Raw genomic sequence first — 21,515 nt, forward strand, 5'->3', positions numbered from 1 at the left:
TACTACTGTCATTGATGGGCTTGGCCTTGGCCAGTGGCGGGTCTGTCTTGGAGCCAGCTGGCATTGGCTTCTAGCAACTTCTCACAGAAGCCACCCCTGCAGCCCCCCTGAAAACCTTGCCACACAAACCCAATACAAGTCTATGTTAGTACAAAGAAACTGGGGAAAGAGTACACTTTTGGGGTACAATATAACTGTTCACATTATCTACAGTAATATCCTACACCAATTTGAGCCCAGTTACTCATATTTTATCTTTATACAACTAAAGACATTCTTTTAAATCTGCCATCTTCCTTCATATGAGTTGTCTTGGCCTCAGAGCATGCTTCCATATCACAGAGCACTCTAACTCCATAGCTATAGTAGAATCCTATACTAATGCACATAAGGTTTCTCTACATATGTACCAACTACCTCACAAACTTCTCCCTGTGGTCTTCTGTTCTCTTCTGATCCCCTAATACCTCAGGTAACAAATTTGGCTTTAAATTCACTGAAGGTTTACAGATAAGACTTACATCTTCCCACTTTGGAGTCAAAACCTGACTATGAAAGGCATTATAGAATCATAGAATCGCCTGGGTTGGAAGGGACCTTTTAACCTAGTTTGCAAAAAAAAAAAAAAAAAAAAGGATTGTTTATACTGTCTGCTTGGTTATCTATTGGTTTCTTCTCTCTCATATATGTTTGGAATAAATCTCCAAATTGTGAACAAATATGACAGAGGAACTGAAGTCTCTGCAATGATAAGATCCTGTAAGTATCACGACAACCAATATCCTAATCAAGGAGAAAGACCCAAATTACTGTCACTGTTGAACACTGATGTTACCTGACCCCTTTGGTCTCATGGCTGGATAATGAGCACATGCCAAGCCCCACAGCACAAAACCACAGAATCAGGCATGACACCTGCTACCTCTTGTTCAGCTAGCACTGTTGTTGAAAACAACAGCAAATTGGGAACACAGAGGGAAGATGAATCTATTACAGGGCATGCTAATGGGGTGCCAGAGCAATGTGCATGGCATCTAGAAATAAAGGAACATGGCAGGAAGCTCGTTCTATTGTTGTGGCAGGATGGGGGTACAGGTGATGTAAAGATAGAAGCCATAAAACTCTGGGAAACCAGGATTCAGTATTTCTGCTGCTCCGAGATGAGCTATGCTTAGAATGCAACCATTCATGACTTCCAAAACCTTTTAAATTACTTTTCTTGCCTCACCACTCAATATTTCTTGACTACACAAACCTATGACTTCAGACCAACATCTTCAAGACATTTTATGAAGAACTGTTCCTCAGGGGTAGAAGGAACAGCTTTTACCACAATGTGGTTTTTATCATTTCTATTGTACTGAATGGTAACCATTTGTCTAAAAAAATTCAACCAAGGAAAATTTTCTTCCCCAAACTAGAGCCTGCAATGGGATATTCTGGCCAGAATCTCAGAATACACCTCCTACAGCAGCATGAAAAATACTTCTGGTAGAGAATTAAGAAATGTGACCATCACGCCACATGCAGCTCTTTTATCCTGTCTTTTTCATTCTATGTGGGACAGAATTAAATAGTTGCTCTCACAGGAATTCATTCCACAAACTCAAACCAATTTGCTTGCTCTATTGTGCTGAGATATTAAGCTGCTAACTGTGCCAACAGCCCATCATTTTTTAGGTACTGCCCACCTGAATGTTAAGCACCTCGAATCTGATGTGGTATTAAATCCGCTTGGAAGAAAAGCAGTTGAAATATCAGGCTGGCTTTATAGCTTTGACCAAAACTCTCCAGAAGGCAAAATGTTACATGATTACTACATTTTTGAAGAATAATAATCTCAAACTAAAGTAGAGTGCATTTCTGTAGTTCTCTGAGATGTAATGAAGGTACGCAATACAGGGAGTTTATGATCTTTGACTTGCGCATAGAGCACAAAGATGCAGTTAGCTATAAACAGTCTGCAGGAGTTATGCAACCATTACTACATTCTGCTCTGATTGCACTGCTGTTCTGCCGACGGACATGAAATCTAGGCCTATTCTTTGTCAGTAGAATTAAAAACAAGTTTGTCTACACACAGAGATCCATAAATAAAATGGTTTATGTTGAAGATGCTCTTACCCTTCTATATTTAAGCCTGATCCATCACCTACTAATGGCAATAAAAATCTTCCTACTGACTCAATTAAATGTTGGACTGAACATGTTACCTCTGACGTCAGGAAAAGTGTATTTTTTCCTTTCAACAGGTAACAGAATTTCTTACTTACTGTTTAATTATTTTGTATATATACTTTTAAAGCTCCAGCATGAGGGGCATAACTGTTTTGTAGATGTCATTATGAATACAACCTAGATAAGAAATTGTAAACATTCACAAAAGACTCAAAAACCAAGTAATCATGACTTGTCAGAATGCACGTGTCTGATGGGGAACTAATTTTACCATGGAAGAATTAAACTAAAACTGGGAACAGGCTGTTCAGATTTGGTACAAGGGGTTTGGGACAACTCTAACATCCTTGGTCTCTCAGGTTGAAGTTTGACAAGGATCTGGCCTAGCACTACACTGGAATAAAAACCTTTCATCTCTTCTTCATCTATTTTCTCTTTCCCACCTTCTCCCTCTCCTGTGCTGGTCTTTGTGCAGCAAGGGCACAACAAAATGGTCTGAAGACCTGATCTCACTGAAAAATATTGCAGGGGAATGCTTGGCTGTCAGCTTAGTCAGTTTTCTCGGTGTGCTTCACTGTCTGGCACAACAGCAGGCACATGGAGGCACTATCAGCTCAAACGTGTACTGTACTGTAACTTTGGAAAAATCTAAGACCAGCTAGGGATAAATGACTTACGCTAGATTGGTTCTTTAGCCTACTGTCTTCAAAAGTACTGTTCACGTGCTACCTTCTATTTAACACGCGTGGCAAAGGCTGACTGAATTGCACCTTACCAGATAAGTCTAATGGTTTATATAACCTCATATTCTATTTCAACCAAAAAGTGGTCATTTCAGACAAAGATAAAAATCTACAATGGGTACTGAGCAAACAGGCAACCTAAAAATACTTTTTTCTAACCAGACCACACTTTTATTGTTTTTAACTGTGTCGCTTCAAGCATCAGGCTTTATCATCACTATTAATATATATGCTAGATAGCTTGAAGTATTGCCCCAAAACACTTTGGGTGGATCACGCGTATGAGTGATGAGTTCCTGACATCAATAAACATTTTATTTGGAAAAAAAATTAAAGATCAAGTTTCATTTTGCTACACACTTGCTTAAAGCGCCTTCTCACAACCTTCCCACTACTGATTTACAGACAATTTATGCATTTCTTCATGCTTGTTATAGTATCTCTATATGCCAGCTACTACCGTAGGTGCACACGCATTCCGAGGGCACAGTTTAACATTTTTTCCTTCTGGCAGCGAGGCCCCTCTCCTGTCCCACACCTGTTCTTCCGGGCTGTTAACTCATTAAAAGAAAATTACCTGTCAGAAAAAGTCTTAAAAACGTTTCCTGTTGCTTCCCTACAGTCGGGAAGCGGTTACAACTAGGCTAAGCTGCTGGAGGAAGGGGCGGCCTCAGCCGGGCCCTGTGAGGCGGCCCGCCATTCCCGCCCTTCAGCGGCGCTGGACGCGAGCACTGCGACCTGCTGGGAGGGGGGGAGACGTTTCCCGGGTTGTACCACTGCGTGCAGGCTGCGGCTAGGGACATGAGGCGATTGCTGCTCGCCTCAGCCTCATCCAGCTCCTCAAAGCCGCCCAGCGGCGGAGCCCAAGAGGGACAGCCCCGCGCGAAACGCCGCTCCTTCCTCCGGCACCTGGGCGTTCTCCCCGGCCGCCTCTTGTCCTCCCCTCTGCGGCAAATGGTACGGGCCGCAGCAGCCGGCACAGGTGCCGTCGGTGGGACAAACCAACAGCGGGCGGAGGGGGAGCGGTGCGGGCGGGCGCTCCCTCCCTCGCGCGTGCGGCCAAGAGTGATGAGAAGGCGGCGAGGCGGGAGGGCGAGACCGGGACGGGGCCGGCAGCGGCCGCATCATCGGGGAGCGACGCCAGCGGGGCGGCTGCCGCGGGAGATTGAAGTGCCTGCGCCGGCGAGGCGAGGCGAGGGTGGTGCCGCCGTCGCGGCCGTTTCCCGGGGGGAGGAGAGGAAGAGGGGGCTGCCCGCCCCTCCGTCGGTAAGTGCCCGTCAGCGGGTGAGGGAAGAGTGCGGGCCGCGCCGGGTGGTGAGCCCCGGCCTCATAGCCCCTGCCGCGCAGGGAAGGCCGCCGAGCTGGCTGGGCCCCGGTGGGTCCGGGCTGCAGGCCGAGGGGCCGCCCCCGCCCCCGGTGCTTGTCCCCGGCCTCTGCCGAGTCGCCCAGGCCCAGGCTTGCGGACTTGATGGCGGGGGGGGAGGAGGCGGTGGCGGCTTCTGGTGAACCGGAGCTGTGTGAAGCGGGGAAAGAGCGGGCGGGAAAGCTGGGGAAAACCAGTCTCCTCTCTCCAAGGTTGCAGTTGGATGAGTAAAGGCTGCTCCTAACACTCCCTCCCACCTCGCCCCTACTTTTGCTGGCCCAGGCAGGCCCTGAACTGAATCACAAAACTAATCTTTGTTGAAAAATAAAAGTTGTAGGGTGTTTTTTTGATTTTTTGATTTTTTTTTTTTTTTTTTTTTATCTTGAGTCAGCTTCCTGAGCTGATTCAGTGCACGGGCAGCAGAAGTGCTTGTGTGGGCCATAGAGGTTGGTGCAGAGGAAGAAGGAGCGGCTGGAGCTGCTGCCAGTGGCAGGAGTGCTGGCTGGAAGTGCTAATGAAGCCGCTTGCTAGTGACAGCATCTGTAATAGCTCATGAGTTATAATTTGGCCATTGTTACCTTGATGGAGCATTTATTTTAACGTTGAGGTATTTCAGATGTCTTTCAGTGGATGGGTTTCCCCATATGCCGTAAAAACTGTGCATGTACAGGCTAGATTTCTTCAGCATGAACTTCAGCTTTTTAGAAATGGATTGCCTCTTGTATAGCGCTACTTGGAAAAAAAATATCTGTAGGTCACTGTTGCCTGATTGACTTCAGCATTCGGTTGCAAAAAGAGGAGGCTTTTAGGAAAGTGACAGCTATATGGCTCTAACTGTTTAATTTTCTCAGTGTATTCACTTACCAGAACTACATTTACATTCTGTTACATACTGGATGACCTCGTGTGTAGAGGCATTCCTGAGTCTAACAGATGTGACAAAAGGCGTTTGCCCCTCCCCTAACCAGCCTTTAGAATTGCGGTGACAAAAGACTCAAATATGAGGGAAGATAAATTTGTGAATGTGTTAGAGGATAGTTCTGTCTCTAACCGTGACAAATAGAGTGAGGATAGAATGGAATATTCCGAAGAAACTCTGTAACTGGATGCTAGTTTGATAGGTCTCAAAAGCATCTTGACAAATCACTTTTATCCACAGAAGAAGCACCTTCTCATGTGCATGACTCTGTTAGGCTGAGTTTCTTCAGTGAATATGGTAGCTGAGTGAGTGGCAGCAACTGTTTATAGTTCAGTCTTGTTAGATGACCTTTCCCATCTTCTGGTGAGAAGTTTGAGCCTTCCCTCCAGTCCCTTGCTAGTATTTTTACCTCGTGCTCCTCGTCTCAAACATCCCCGCACTGCCTAACCAGCTCTCTGTGTCTTGGAGGTTCAGGTGCGGATAGGGCTTTACTTTCATTTCTCTCAGTTTAGATTTTCCTTGCTTAAAGAGATCCCTGGGAACTTGCTTTTGTTTCCAGTAGACCAACTCCTTTCTGGCAAACCTGGGCTTCTGTTAGGAGAAGGGTGTTTGATACTGCTTGTGCAGAGCTGCTATAATAGTGGACTCAGCCTGGCTAGTAACTTCTGCTTATTCAATCACTTATTATATACAGATTTCAGATCAAGTCACCACCCTCCCTGGTCTTATTACTGTTGGCTGAAAGTAAAAATCAGGATTTTCATTCCTTCTGACTTCGTCACTCTTTCTTGCATCTAAATTTGTTCATTTAAGCCAAGAAGTAGCTGGTAGCATTTTACTTATTGCTGGTGCTATTGAGAGCTTTGTAGCTCTTCCTCCTAGGTAAGTCACACAACCACAGTAAAAAACAAACAAAAAACCAACACAACCTTACAAGTTTGGAAAGCTTCCTTTCTTGTCACGTTTTGTGCATGCAAATCTTCTAAAGCTTGTTTACAATGGCAAGCAAAATTTAGTTATGCAATTGCTGCTTCTTAGCAGTGGTATATAAAAAAAAAAAGTAGTGTATTGAAAGTATTGAACGGCTTTTTTTTATCCCTTTTTAATTAACCGTGCTTTTACTAGCCCAGTTCTATGTCCATCTTCTTTCCTGTAAGTGGATGGATTTCAAAAATAATCTTACAATCTAATCGGGGCGGGGGGGGGGGAACCCAAAACAAACAAAAAACCAAACCCACGAAGCCCACATATCTATGGATTGGGTGTCGGACAACCCGATGTTAGTTGTAAAAGTAAAAAAGCTGTTAGGGAATGAGACGAGCCTGACCGGTGCTAACAGCCAAGCCCCGACCACCGCGGGGCTGATTCCCGGGCTCTGTGTCCGGCTCCTTCCCCCTCCGGGACTACCGCTCCCAGCAGCGCCCGGGACGAAAGTGAAAATAAACGCCAGGTTGCGCTTCTCTCTTTTTTTTTTTTTTTTTTTTTTTTTTCTTTCTTTCTTTTCCCCCTCCTCTCGCCGGCGGCGGTAGCACATGTCCTTTCCCTTTTGTTTTCCGCCCGGCAGGCCGTCTGCGGGACTCGCCGGGAATCGCCGCCCCGAGGGAGAAGCGGGATCGGGACCCCGCCGCAGCGGGGATCCGGGAGCTGCCGGCCCGGCCCGGCCCTGCGGAGAAGCAGCCTTAGAAGCGACGTATATTTTTACCCAGCTGGAAGTAAAACTTTGCCGTTTCTCTCCGGGATTCCCACATGCAAGTTGCTAACGTGAGACCGGCGGCTTTTCCTATTGCTGCTGCTCCTTCGAGTGCCGGGGGGGGCAGCGCTCACCTCCCCGACCCGCTGCTCTTCCCTTTAGCCGGCCCTGGAACTGCTCGGTGGCTTTACCTCGCCATGTGGGGCTAGGAGAGAGGTGCAGCCATTCCTCCCCAGCGTGAAGCGGTAAAAATGGAGGCGGCGGGCAAAGCCGACGGCGGGGAGCAGAGTTATCAAGGCAGCGGCGTGGGGACTCCCGGCGAGGCTTCCATGGACTGCTACTTGCGATCTCAGGGCTTGTACAGAAAAAGAGTTGCCAAGGATGGATCTTGTCTGTTCAGGGCTGTGGCCGAGCAGGTAACTGCTTATTTAAAGCTGCTTTGCGTGAAAGCGTGGGAAGTGGATCTCATTAGTGGGTGATAATCAGTGTTAAAATGCAGACAAGTTAAGGTTACACAGTCGTGTGCCAGGGAAAAATAAATAAATTCTAACTTGGCAGAGAAGTGCTGTGTGTACAGACTTCTGTCATCGAGAAATTGTTACCTGTTTTGACCTTCTACTGCCACCTCAGATCTTTTTTCAGTGTAAGATTTCAACATTTGTGTACAATTATATGAGACTATTTAGGAAGAGGAGTTTAGTGGGAAGAACTGAAAAGTCTTGTTCTTAGTTTTGTTAAGTAGTTTACTACAAAATTAGAGAAAGTGAGTAATTTATTTTCAGTTCTTCCTGTTGAATTCCCCTCCCCCATTTCAGTGTTGCTGTTAAAGGAAAAAAAAGTGACAGCGTCATCTTGTCTTAAATACAAAGAAACACCAGTGGGAGCTCTGGTGCTTCTGATTATGGCAGCCCAGATTCCTGTGCTAATTATACACAGTTAACTTTTTTTTTTTAAATTACATTCCCCACTGAATTTATAAGTTCAGACAAGCAAACACTATTGATCTGAAGTGAGCCCTTTTTTATTTCAAGGGAATAATTAATGGATATGTACATTGATATTATGATGTTTTTAATTAATATATGTAGAAGGTTTCTCCTGCACTACAGTGTATACAGAACTTTTTTCCCACTATTAATTGAATTTTTAACATCCCATTTTTATTTTATCAAAGGGAAGGTCTTTAATTCAGAGTTAGTAGGTGTTTATACACAAATTTGGCCTAATCTCTGTACTCTTCATGCAGAAAAACTGAACTGATCTGAATTTGGAAGTGTTTTAAATTGAGCGTAGTGTGTAAGGATTGCAAGAGAAGCTGCAATTTAAATTGACTGGAGCTTCCCTGTGTTGTAGTGAGGATGAGACAAAGTCACATTAGAGGTAACTCTGAACCTATGATGAAAGTAAGATTTTTTCTATTAGAGATTTGAGCAGGAGGTAGAATGCAGGTGTCGTATTGGGATATGAATTCCTGGCTTCCAAATCAGTATTTGGGCAACAGACCTACACCTCTTAAGAGAAAGTAACCCTGTGCTTTCTTAGATTTGGTTGGATTTCATTTGAATGAGTGCATGTGGGTAGTTGATTTCCTCATCCACTCCTGCAGTTACTCACTTCTTCAATTAAATGAAGTCCTTTACAAAGGAGTTGGTTAAAGAATGACAACAAATGCTACTCTTTTCGCTTAGTAAGTCCTCATAAAATTGAATGTCTGAATTTAGTAAATCTGTGAATTCTGCAGTTACTTAATTTTTGGTTAAGATTCACTTGCATAAAGATGTTATTACTGAATGAATACGCATTTAAAATATTCTTAAAAACAAAACTAGAGTATTTCCAAACCTGTATTTAGACAACAGCCGTTACTTATTTATAGCCCATCATCAATACTCCTGAGAATCAGTGTCACTTTCTTCTCTTTCTCCCTTTGTAGGTGTTACACTCTCAGTCTCGGCATATTGACGTTAGGATGGCTTGTGTAGACTATCTTCGGAAAAATAGGGAGAAATTTGAAGCAGTAAGTATTTCTGTTTTCTTTGTGAGCATTTAAATATTTATTCCTTCCACTTTTCTAAGGTATATTCTGCTGTCTGTGACAGTATTCATCATAGCTATATACTAGGTAATGATTTTTAAAGTGAATGTGCTTTTAAATTAATTGGCACATGCGTGTAGTAACTAATTTTCATAAGCCTGGAGAAAGACCCGCATACTGCTTGGACCGGAGGGATGTTGGGTGGGAATAGTGGGGAAGAGTTTTTAATGCCCATTAAAAAACAAAAAAAAACTTTCTTAAACTTTAATAGGCTGTAGTGGAGCTACCAAAATCTGGATTCTGTTGTAGTATAATGCCTACTTTAAAATAAGCGTAAAGGTCATAAGGTCATAACATGTTCTTATTGTGCTATTTAATTGCTTTTACAATATATGAGGGATTTGACAGATCAGTGAAATTTGTTTTGGGGTCTACAACTTATTATGCCTTGCCACCATGGTTTTTTTTCTAAACATCTGTAACAAAGTTCTCCTTCATCAGCCACAGACAAAATATTTTGATTTTGATCTATACTTGGCAAATGTCATCAGTGTTAATATTAAAAAATCCTTTTTTTCTTCCTTTTAAAAGAAAGGTAATAAATAATGATGCTCCTGTTAGTGTTCGTATGTATTTGAGTGTATGTACAATTTAACTGATTTTCAGGATAGACAAAATAGGAGTATGTATAAGCATTTATTACTAGAGGATTATTACTCAGCTCTCTTTTTCTCTTCTAAATTTACCCAGACCCGAAATAAAAAGTCTGCTTTGGATGCATGTTGGCCTAGGGAAGAGAAGGAAAGCAGAAATATGAGTTTGTGTATTTGCTATAATTTCTGACAAAGTACACTAAGCTCAAGTGTGACTGATCCCTGTTAATGTGGAAGTCGTCAAAAATGGATGATGTAAAATACAGTGAATTTCTCTGGGAGAATGCGTCTCTGGCTTGACTGTTTCCGTTTGCCAGGACTGTTTGTTTCCAGTCCATCTGAGGACTTACCAACTCTTAGATCTCTCTGTTCTTCCCTGCCACCACTGACTTTTAAATTTCTTTCTTTCCAGTATTACTCCATTCACTCCAATATCTGCTTCTCTACTTCTGTTTTCTTGTTTCATTGTGTAGTTCTTGGAAATACCATGGCCCTTCTCGAGCCTAAATGTATTTCTTGACCTCAGCTGGTTTTACTATCTTGGTCTCTGTCCTCAAAACTCCCAGTCTTGCTGTTCTTTTTTCCTCAGACTTTATGTGAGTGATACGACCTCTCCTCTGTCCATCCTCGCTGCCCTTCTGAAAAGTCCCTTTTAAAAAAAGCTTCTTGTCGATTTTCAGAATAGTTGTTCCATGTACAAGGTTGAGGTGTTTCATATCTGTTCTCGTTTCCTAGCATTCCTACTCCCTCAGGTACCTCACTGCAGCTCTGCTGATCTCCTTTGCTCCCCGTATCTCTTACTTTAATTTGTGCATTCCATTTGGAAAATATCATTGTTAACTTATTTCTCTTAAAAAAACCTAACAAACCAACCAAAAAAACCCCACAAGCACAAAAAACTCCCCAACAAATACCACAAACAACAAATGCCTCTGTCCCTAATCTCTTAGTTCAGCTATTTACTAATCTGCCACCTTAGTAGTTATGCTCTATTGACCTGTACTGGTGGTACTCACTGAAGTTCCTCTTCTGTCTATTGTAACCATTTCAGCTTGGAATTCTGTCTCTTTCATTCCATTGATAATACTGTAATCAAAGTGTCATGTGACGCCTGTGTAAGCACCATCTTCAGTTTCATCCTTATCCTTTCTTGAAGTGTTATCTTTGATTGCTCCTGTTCTGTATTTATTCTCTATTTTAACTTTTTAATTTTCTATGAGGAGTTTCTGGTGCCCTTCCTTTCTTGCTCTGTGCATTATCTTTAGGTCATTTTGACACACGTTTTAGTGATCCACCTTTTAACTTCATACCTTCATTGCTTCTGTCTAAATTAAAAATTTTGGGCAGACTTTTTGATTGTTCTCATGAACAACACTGTCCAGCCAGGTTCAAAATGGCTAAAGCAGAATTTTTAATCTCAGTACTCTGTTCAGTTTTCCTTATTATTTTGTTTCTTAATCACTGGATAAAGAGGCCATCCTGCTTGTAGCTTAAGTTCATAATGGGAATTACTTCTTTGGACCTCCGTGGATCTTTATTTTGACTAAATCAAGCAGATTGTGTCTAAATAGCGTTTTCTTAGTGCAGCCTCTCTGTTGGCCAGCATGGCTGAAACAGTTTGAAGTTATGGTGTCTCAGTTACGGCAGCATCTTTCTCAGGCCTTGACAAATGTGAATTTGGTCTCTTCATGCGTGTTAAGGAGTGCAGCTGAAGGATTACTTTCTTAGCCTGTCACTTGCAGTGTAGCCTAATTGTTTTCATCCTTTCACTGAAAGTAAAAGCAGTTTGAAGTGATACAGAAAAGAGGAAAAAGTGCTTTATGGCTTGCCTATACTCTGTCTTACTGCTGCTTGGTTACTACAGAAATGTGACTCCCATTTCCAATTGTCCATTGATGCCTATTTATTTTAACAAGATACTTGAATAAGGCCACACATGCTCTCTCCAGTGATGCTGTATATGCCTGGAGTGAATTGTCCATAAACATCTACTTGACAGCATCTTTGCCTTCTTTCAGATTTCCCGTTTGGCTGCTGGATTTCTTTTTGGCGCTTTTTATGGTTTGATTTTGGATTGTGCGATGACTCCAAAAGCTGGTTATGTGGTTATTTTCTGGAATGCAGACCTGTATGTTTGACCAATTATTCCCTCATCTCTACATCACTCTATACTTAGATTGTAAGCTCTTTGAGGTCAGGATAGTCTTAAATCTCCAATGGTACATTCCCATTGGTAGTCAGTCATATACTGGGGATTCCATATGCTACGCTAATAAAACTGACTAATTATTACTCTTTTTTTTTTTTTTTTTTTAAATACAGTTCATAGAAGGGCCATTTGAAGAGTATTTAAAATGTTTGGAAAATCCACAGGTATGATTTGTATTAGAAAGCAGTGCTTTTGTTGAAGTTGATGGGTAACTGGATTTTGGGTTTTTTCCTCTCAAATGTTTTTGACTGAGCTTGAGAGGTCCTTGAATTTTGTGAATATATACTTTTATGCGAATATATACTTTTATGCATGTACTTTCTATTGAAAAATGATTTGGTTAATTACTTTGTGTCTTGGTTTAAACCTGTTATTCCTCAAAATTGTATCCAAATGTTTCTAGCGTCTGCAAATGCTAAGAAACACAGTGTGGCTAGCTTTTTCTTGAAGACACCTTTGAACAAAGGCTTAAAAGTTTAAGTGATAAAAGCACAGTTACTTACATAAGGGATATTATGAACAGTAGCCACAGGCTGTTATGAAGGTACTGATTCGAAGCAAAATTATTATTTTATTCCCTCTAATTTAATTTTAGTATTTTCATTAGGGGGTTAACAATTTGTGTAAACTGGGGAGGGGAAGAGGACTATCTAGTACATTGCAAAATCTCTTAATTTTTTTTAAACGCCTGTACGTAAATTTTATTAAATTCTCCCCTCCTAAAAATCAAAGCAGGATTTTTTTTTTCCCTTTTTTTCCCCTACCATGCCTCAGCGTCCCTAGTTAGAATGGATGACCAGATGGTTCTTTATTTCAGTTTCCAACATGAATGGTGGAAGGAGGAAAAAAGTGGTTGGTAGCCTATTCTGCTTCTGTCTTGCTTTGTTTATTCCAGGATTTTTAATTGCAAAGCTTTGTTAGTCAAATCCTCAGACGATATGTTATGCTAAGTGGTAAATCATGTTGTTTTCCAGTAGAACTTATTTTGCACTGAGCTACGCCAATGTGAATGGTTTACAGCACTGAACTGTACATATGGAAAATGTCTTTTTCATACATGTCTACTAATGTTTAAAAAAATCTTTTTGAAAAATAAAACACAGTAGGTTTTCTATGTATCATAGAAATTAATACTAAGTTTGTCTGTATTTGAAAATGGTTATAAGAATTTAAAAAAATATTAAAAAAAAAATCAAACTGCTACAAATTCCTGTCCCAAACTTAGTTTCAGTCATTTTTAATTTAGTAAGAATTTTTTTTTTTTAAAAAAAAGGTAACAACAACAAAAAAGAAAAGAAAAATTAGTCGCATGATACACAGTACAGTCGTTAAGCTGGTAATGGAAGAAACAACTTCTACTTTTCTGTGATTTGAGTCTGGGTTATGGTGTTACTGACATTTCCTGCTCCTGGCTAAACTCCAGACTCAGTGGTGATAATTTTTTATTTTTATTTTTTGACAATGATTTCTTACTTCTCTTGATCTACACATGAAGAAGTATGATAATTGTGTGTTTGTTTGAACTTTAATTTTCTTTTGTTTTTTTCAATACAGGAATGGGTTGGACAAGTAGAAATAAGTGCCCTTTCTCTTATGTACAAGTAAGAAAACCTTTAAATATGTTTTATTGAGATTGGTTCAGTTGTTTTGTTAGTTAATCAGTTGGAATAGCAAAGATGGAATTGTATATTATACCATAGTTCTCCAGAAAATTACAAATATGCTTGGAAAATTGCAGCTGTCAAGGTATTAAATAAAAATATAAAAAGTAAGCTTTGAAACTGACATTTAATCTGGGATTTGAATACAGGTTTGCACTAATGTCATGCATCTCACCTGCACAACTAATTGTGGGTAGAGTCATACAGTTTGTATTTGGTTAATCTTCATATCTTAATTTTTCTGTTAAAGTTGCTTTTCTTCCTATTTGTCACCAAGGCTTTAATGGTAACTCTGTTGCTAAGCTGTGGGCTGTACCCATTTCCTTATTACCTCTGTACAAATGCCCTGATGTAGCTTAGTGATACAAGTATTGAAGGCTGCATACTAGACAGCCGTTGTCACACCTCCCCTGGTATGAAGTTGTATGTACTAGTATAAGACTGCCTGGTGGACTGCTGTACCTTATTCTTTTTTCTGTATAAGTTTTCCTTTTTCCACTGTATCAGTATAGGTGAAATAGTACGAGTTTGTTGAGGGGCCATAGCTTGAGCTGTGCTTAAGAAATGTTTCGGTATTTGTGCATGCATAAACACTCCTCTTGATGATGAACAGTTTTGCTGATGTGCTTTTATTAAATATAATCCTGTATATTAATCTTTCTTCACAAAGTAGTAAGAAACAGCATGCTGAATATTTACAACCGCTTTCTAATTACTGTCTGAGGGAATGAGCAATGTACAGCATCTACAGCATGGAAGGGAGGGGGTTAGAACTAGATGATCTTCCGACCCAAACCATTCTATGATTCTGTTCTTCTTTTTCTGCTGTTTGTAAACCAGTTAAAAAATTCAATATTTAAAAATGCTTACTGTAAATTAATGACTTTCATCATACTTTGACTCTTGATGAGACAGTTAAGAGGAAAGAAACTAGTTAAATCTTTCTTTCAGGTACTTAGATGAGTGTTAAGTGCAGGAAATTACATGAAATTCTATCTTTGCATTTTACGTGGTTTATGGGACAGTTTAGAGTTGCATGGGTGGAAGAGGACTGAACTGAAAATCAGAGTAAGGTTTGACTCAAGAGGTGTAGTGAGAAGGTCTGGTGGTTAGTTTGAGCCAGGGTGTAGAGGGATGCAACTCAAATTAAGTCAACAAAATTGTGTGCTTGATCACATCATAACTGGATGGTTGTGATCTTCCGTTTGTTGTATTTCTGGCCATGAGAAATGTATTCTCATGAAATAGAAGCAGTTTATTTTGAAGTCATGATACGTTGGTATCCAGCACTGTAGATGATAAATGAATACAGAGACAAATCCTGGTTGATAATAGTATTTTTTAAATTTCCGTTGGAAGCATGAGGAGACTTGTGGCATAGTTGCAACTATATGTAGTATTTCACCGCAGACTTGAACACGTACCAATTGTTACTGCCATACTTGTTTTGGGAAGACTGGCTTCTATTAAAAAGGCAATTGAGAAGCTCTGGGAAAGTAGGAATGGTGGTGGAGACGTGGAGGTAGAGGTGTACCTTTCTGGATGCTGGCAAGCTGAAGGGAAGCAGTAGTATGAATTTCCTGTTCTGTGCCAAGTGGAGAAGTGAGAGAGTTGCAGACTTTTCAAGCATAGGATAGAAATACAGTATGAATAGGTTTATTTTCATTTTCACTCCTGAGATCTGTCACAAGTATACTTTGGCTATCTAGTAAATTTTCATTGCCTCCCTGAATTGGGTGGGTGTCCTGGTTTGAGGTAAAACAGAACCAATTTTCTGATTTGTAATTTTACTTTTTAGCTGGGCTTCTTCTAACTGACTAAAGCCTGAAATGAACAGCATATTGTTAAGGCACTGTTCACTCCCAGAGTGATAAGACCTGATTATACCAAAGAACAGTATGCACAGAGGCTCTTGCTTAGACTTATTGCTATAACAACCAAGGTCAGCTAACTTCGCTGCTTGCCCCGTTAGAGGGTCGGAAGCGGAGAAGTGTAGAGGGGTCCCACCTGCAGGGAGGAGCAGACGGGACAGGTGACCCGAAACTGACCAACAGGGTATTCCATCCCATGTGCATCACGCTCAGTATAAAAGCTGAGGGATCAAAGAGGCAAGGGGGCTCTGGCTCGCTCTTTCTTCAGTGGCCGATGTCTGAGGAGGACCCTGTCTGTTCGTCTGCCTTTGATCCCAATCTGAGCATTCCTGAGCCTAGTTCTGGCATTCAGTCCGTCGCTGACTCCAGTCTGGGACTTTCCCTGTGTCTGCCAGTGACGCAGTCATCATCCTGGGAGCTGGATACGGTTTTGTATAGATTGTATAATTTTTTTCCTTTAATTTTATTATTCTATTATTATTTACTATTTTCTTATTTATTATTATTTTCATTGAAGTAGTTCAGTTTTTTTTCTAAACTTGTAAATCTCCTTATCTCTTCCTGTCCTCTCTGAGAAGAGAGGGGGGAAGGGCCATCTGTCGTTCTGATTGGCCAATCCGGCCAAAACCATGACAGTGGGATTCTGAGCTATGAAATTCTTTTCCTGTCAGAATTGCTTTTTCTGAGTTGTTGTAGAAAGTTGGTATTTTTTTTTTAATCTAAAAACTGCACCTGTGAATATACTTAATCATTTTGCAAGGATAATAGAACTTTTGCTTGTGTGAGCAAGGAAGAAGTTGAAAGAAGTGATAGGTTGCTGAGCAAAGAATTCGAAGGGAGGATTATAGATAAGAGAGGAAAAAAATATGAAATTTAAGATCAAGACAGAGATTGATTATAGCTGAAAAACAAGTAGCAAAGATTGATAGTCTTTCAGTTTTTAGAAAATAAAAAAAATCAATTAGCATGTCATATCAGTATCGGTTGTAGATCAGTTGAGTATTGGCGAAACACTGCAATGGCACACTGTCTGCTGCTTCGGTCCAAGCTTCCACAAAAGTTTGTTTCCATTCTCTCAGTTGAAGAGACAACAGAGGGGTTTCTTTTCCATTTTAAATTCAGCAATTTGAGTCTAATGAACAAAACATGGTGTTAGACTCCACATTTGCTGGAGTCTTTACCCAAAAAGAAAGGGAGAGTGAGCCTTCTTGATGTCTTTTTTTGCAGTGTATTATCCATTTTAAAACGCAGGAAAAGATTCTTCTCGCTACACATGGGAAAAACTGAGACTTGTGGAGGGCGTGATTTTCAGAGGTGCTGGACACTTGGTTACAATTTGTGATCCTCAGGCAATGCCCACTGATGGTCTGTTGGGCTTTTGGCACGCTCCTTAGCACGCTGTGGCAGCTGGGCCACCGTTTGGGAGCAGAAACTTTGTGTGGACCCTTCTGAGCCCGAGAACTTGGTTTCTGAGCACAGATATGAGTCGTTCTGTTAGCTGGCCTCTGTGCCCAAAAAGGCTCTTGCATGCATGTAATGAGGCTGCTAGTACAGGTTTAGCCAAAGCCATTGCTCACCTTCTGGAAACTTACCACTGTTTGCTGTCTTGGTTCATAAAGCCAGCCTTCTCTTTGTTCTGGTGGGTTTCCAAATGGCAAAGTGTAATGAATTTCTCCAGGACTGGGAATCCATCATCTTTCTAGACACAGCTCCAGAAGGCGGTGCCTGGAAATTTGTTTTCCTTGGCTCTGTGTGTGTTGGGCTAGCACATCTTATTCTAATATAGTCTTTCATAAAAGCAAGCCTTTTTTTGACCAGTGATAGTTGTACTCACCTTCTTCAGTATTCTTTTCCACTAGGTGTTTTCTGTGGTTATGTACGTTTCTTGAACTTGACTTGAATATTCCAATTTTAAAATGAATTCTTAACTGCTACTTTTTTTCCTCAGGAAAGATTTCATAATATACCGGGAACCAAATGCTTCTCCTTCACATGTAACTGAAAATGGCTTTTCTGATAAGGTAAAAAAAAAAAAAGTTTATGGCTACTGTGAAAGGCTGAATTAAGACTACTTTATATACAGCAATTAGTTTCATGTGATTTTTATTCCACACAAGGAAATGTTCTGAGAATTCAATTTTAACTATTTCTTTTGTACATTTAAGGCAGCTATTCTGTTAATACATGTAGCACTTCTTTTTAAATGTATGGTCCATATTTGGGTTGTAGTATATCTTCCTAGTAATCTGAAATTCTGTGAAAATCAATTTATAAATGCTACCTCTGTCTCAAATTATTATTGGTTTAAAGGACATCCACTAAACCTTTTGATTGTTTTATTGATACTTTGAGATCCTGAGAGATAACAAAGCGCATTGGTACATTAAATTGAATTTAAAAGGTAGTGTTCATATCAAAAATCAAATGAGATGCAAACCCTAAAATATCTGTGTGGTTTTTCTAATAGGTATTGCTGTGCTTCTCAAATGGAAACCACTATGATATCGTTTATCCCATAGAGTATTCAGAAAAGGCTGCTCTGTGCCAGTGTAAGTATTATGTTGGTTAGTTAAAAGCACATATTTTTACCAAAAATCTTAAAATGATCACCATCGGGTTTCAGGAAAAGGCTCTGTATGTTCATTATAGTCATTCTTTAGTAGCTTAGTTTTCCATTTGAATTGTCAATGACTGTATGATTTTGCGAGATCATGAATACTTATTGTGTTCTGATTCCTGACAAAGCAGATTATATAGCAAGAGAAAACTAATCTGCCTCTTTGAATCTGGGTGGTATAATGTAAATGGAAAATGTTGGTGCACTGATTTATAATCTGTTGCATTGTCTTTGGTCAGCATTCTGGTTTTAGTTTTGTATTCCAGACTACGTTAGCAAACTAATGTATGTTTATGTTAAAATTATCCTTGCATGCGTAACTTGTCATAGAAATTATGGGGGTTACAAGTGCAAAAAACTGTCTTCATGGATGACTGTTTTCTTTACTAGATTGCAGAAATGCCCAAAGGTCCTAATCAGGTTTGATGGGTCACTGTGACAATCCCTACAAGGATTCTAATTCTTCATGAGAACTCTGCCTATGTGCAGGTTACACGGCTAAGGCCAAATTTGCCGACTGAGAGACCCGATTCCTGGTAGTTCCACGCGTACCCATTAAGCCATAGTAGTTGTAGCTGGTTTTGCTTCTAATGTCTTCACCATTTCATTTAACGCATCAAAATATTTGCTTGCTTTGATTGAAGTAATTTGAAATGCAGCTGTAATGGTGGTTTAAGATCTGATTTACCTTGTAATTGATTTTGCTTTTCCACTTTCTCCTCCTCTTCCCCAGCTCTGCTATATGAATTGCTGTATGAGAAAGTATTTAATACAGATGTGAAGAAAGTCATAGCAGAACTTAGTGCTGTTGGTGTGACAGAGGAAAGTAACGGTAGCAGTGAAGTATCTGCTTCAGATTCAGAAGACGACAGCTACAGGTAAATGTGACTTAAAAGTTTTAATGTAATGGCTATGAGTAATACCTGTTAAATAAGTTTTCTGAATTTCTGGTCCGTAGTAGAATCTAAGTTAGAGTTGAAAACCTTTACCCATTACTAAGAAAAGAAACACAAAGAGGTAAGGTTAAATCTATGAAAGAGTGAAATGTGCATTCTTCACTGTACCTAAGGTCAGGGTTTTGGTTCCTCCGTTTTTCCTGCAGTCTAGCTTCGGATCTCCTTACATAATGGAATATTGCCATTGCAACACGTTCCTCTTCCTGTTTAAAATAGCAGAATCCCCTGGCAGAGCTGTCAGTGTGCCAGTCTGGCTTGGTAAACTCTAGGAGAATTACTTGGCTCACTCTTGGAACTGAGTAGAGTTACAGGAATCTAATCCGAGTTGTGTTGCTTCCACATCTGGGGGCTGAAATGCCTGCTTGAGATGTAGCTAATGAAGAAATACAGATGTAGCTTGCTCCATTTTGTTTCGTGGTCTTAATGAAATGGTTATATTTGTGGGTTTATATTCCTTTTGCTGGACCTGGATGCTCTAGCGAGCTCTGAGATTTTGACTTACTGATTGCTTTTGCGCAGTAAGTCTTTCACAGCGCCATTTTTGCATTTACAAACTGACAGTTTTTCTTCTGTTTAATATTGTTCTTAAAACCCTGGCTTGTGTGAAATTCCATTGAAGCCATGGAGATTATGCCGTATTAGTGCATCCTGTCTCCTCTTCCTCCTGAACATCCTTAAAGTCCTCTCTGAGGGCTCTGGTATAGTCAGTATAGCATGTGGCAGAAGAAATTCTTTGAGATGTTGGGAGCTGATTTTTTTTCCTTAAGCTGAAAACAACAGAAAGGAAGACAGTGGAAATCACCACAGAAAAAAAACAAGTTCTGAGAAAGGGATTAGCTTCCTTTCTTGTTTGGGGGAAAAAAAACCCAACCAAAACCAACTAGGGAACATTTCCAATTAAAATACAAAGTATTCCTGCCTTGGGAACAATTATTGTAGTTAAATGTCAGACAGCGGAAACCTTCTCTAACTCTTCCTGTTCTTGGAGCTTTCCTGGGCTTCATATGCGGTAGCATTACCCCCTATCTTTGGGATTCATAAGAAATATACTGCTAACCTCCATAGCACCTTTGTAAATGAAGGTCATATAGTCACTTGAGACTGTCAAACTCAAGGTTTTTGATTTAAACCATCTGTCTTATGACTCAAGAGCTAGTGTGTGTGACTTTTGACCTAATTAACACAACTTACAAACACTTTGCTGTGTTTATGATGTCTTAGTTTTTTTGCTTGTCTTGGAGTTGACTTCAGCTTGTTTCATTACCTAGTTTTCCAGATGATCTTTGTCATTTTAGAAATGTGAACTTTTCAGTTATGTTGTTATTAAATGTGATTAGTTTATTTTGGTTTTGGGAGAAGTTAAAGCTGACAGTTGCCTACAACTGCTGTAGGGAAAAAAAATACTTGTTTTTTCTCTGTGGAAAGTAATTTTCCAGTGATGTCAGGTGTAGAGAAAAAGAGTAAATTAGAGTGCCTGATGCCAGTTAAATAGTGGAGTGATTTTTGGGTTTGTGTGTGTGTTTTTTTTTTTTTTTAATGTCTGTTTTTGCTATGTTTTCCTTGCGTAGCTGCAAAACTTTTAGAGGAATTTTTTGTGTCCTTTGCCTGCCCCCTTCTCCCCCCCTTTTTTTTTCTTGAATGTTGGCTAAGTCAGTGTACACATAAACTAGACTTCCTAAATCTTGTACTTAGAAAGAAAAATCTTATTTTTAGCTTTATATGATATAGAAATGTGTTTCTTGGTTTAGACTTAGTTTTTTCATTTTAAGAGATGAAGATGTTCTGTGGTATGCTTATTGTGGAAAAATACATCGAGAGTGGTAGTTTCAGTATTCTTACCTGCTTCCAAGATGTTTCTTGCCTGATGTCCAGGCCTTATTAATACTGTATTACTACAGCTTGCTTCTGTTCTTTTGCAGAAGTAAAGCCACAACAGTTAGTGATATGAATGGATTGAAGTCTCTTTCTGGTAACAAGGTATTTATCTGTTAAGATTTATTTTTTTCCTAATAACTTGCACTCTGCTATATGTTTCAGTGTTTAATGTTCATGAGAGAATCTTGAGTTTTTACTTTTCCTAACATGTAATATCTTAAAGCTACTTATTTCTTTGAAAAGTAATGTTTGCTTTTGACGTGCCCAAAGGTGTATAGTGTCTTTTTTAATGCTGCTTAGTTCTTAATTGTGTTCTGGTGTGGTTAAAAGAATACCATTGAATTATTTTTTTCAAAGCTCTTTATGCTGTGTGTATTTTCAGCTTCTTTATATTTCAGTTTAAAGCTTGAGCACTGTGATTGAAAAATGGAAAACTTTACATAGTTGACCATTTAGCACTTTTTTCTGTTTCATACAGCACCTTAAGAGCAATGGGAATCCCACCTTGCTGGTCTTACCTAAAAAAGTTCTGAAATCACTCAATCCATCAGTTTACAGAAATGTTGAATATGATGTTTGGCTCCAATCCAAATGGGGTAAGTAACCCAATACTTAAAATTTCCAGCTTTTGCAAGCTGATGTATAAAGTGAAGCCCTTTTGAAGAACAGTGATGCAAATGGCAGTTTGGGTTTAGGAAATGGTATTCTTCACATGGGTCAGTGTGCAGATTTAGGGCCTGAACTT

General features: G+C 40.0%; 1 protein-coding gene across 8 annotated transcripts in view; it reads left to right on the forward strand.

Moving 5' to 3' along the window:
- Positions 1-3,785: 3,785 nt before the first annotated feature.
- The window catches only part of OTUD4 (OTU deubiquitinase 4), a 36,301-nt gene continuing 18,571 nt past the window's right edge, over positions 3,786-21,515 (forward strand). For 3 of the 8 annotated variants that reach the window (XM_063337166.1, XM_063337165.1, XM_063337169.1), the window contains exons 1-10: positions 3,913-4,187; positions 6,768-7,309; positions 8,827-8,910; positions 11,904-11,954; positions 13,345-13,391; positions 17,271-17,343; positions 17,790-17,871; positions 18,673-18,817; positions 20,815-20,872; positions 21,249-21,366. In XM_063337166.1, the coding sequence (XP_063193236.1) occupies positions 7,145-7,309; positions 8,827-8,910; positions 11,904-11,954; positions 13,345-13,391; positions 17,271-17,343; positions 17,790-17,871; positions 18,673-18,817; positions 20,815-20,872; positions 21,249-21,366 (823 nt within the window). In that variant the 5' untranslated portion in view covers positions 3,913-4,187; positions 6,768-7,144. Of the gene's footprint in view, positions 4,188-6,767; positions 7,310-8,826; positions 8,911-11,903; positions 11,955-13,344; positions 13,392-17,270; positions 17,344-17,789; positions 17,872-18,672; positions 18,822-20,814; positions 20,873-21,248; positions 21,367-21,515 lie in introns of those variants that run through there. The other 5 variants (XM_063337164.1, XM_063337168.1, XM_063337172.1 and 2 more) reach the window with 4 other exon arrangements.

The sequence above is a fragment of the Chroicocephalus ridibundus genome, chromosome 5, assembly GCF_963924245.1.
Source record: "Chroicocephalus ridibundus chromosome 5, bChrRid1.1, whole genome shotgun sequence".
NCBI classification, from domain to species: domain Eukaryota; kingdom Metazoa; phylum Chordata; class Aves; order Charadriiformes; family Laridae; genus Chroicocephalus; species Chroicocephalus ridibundus.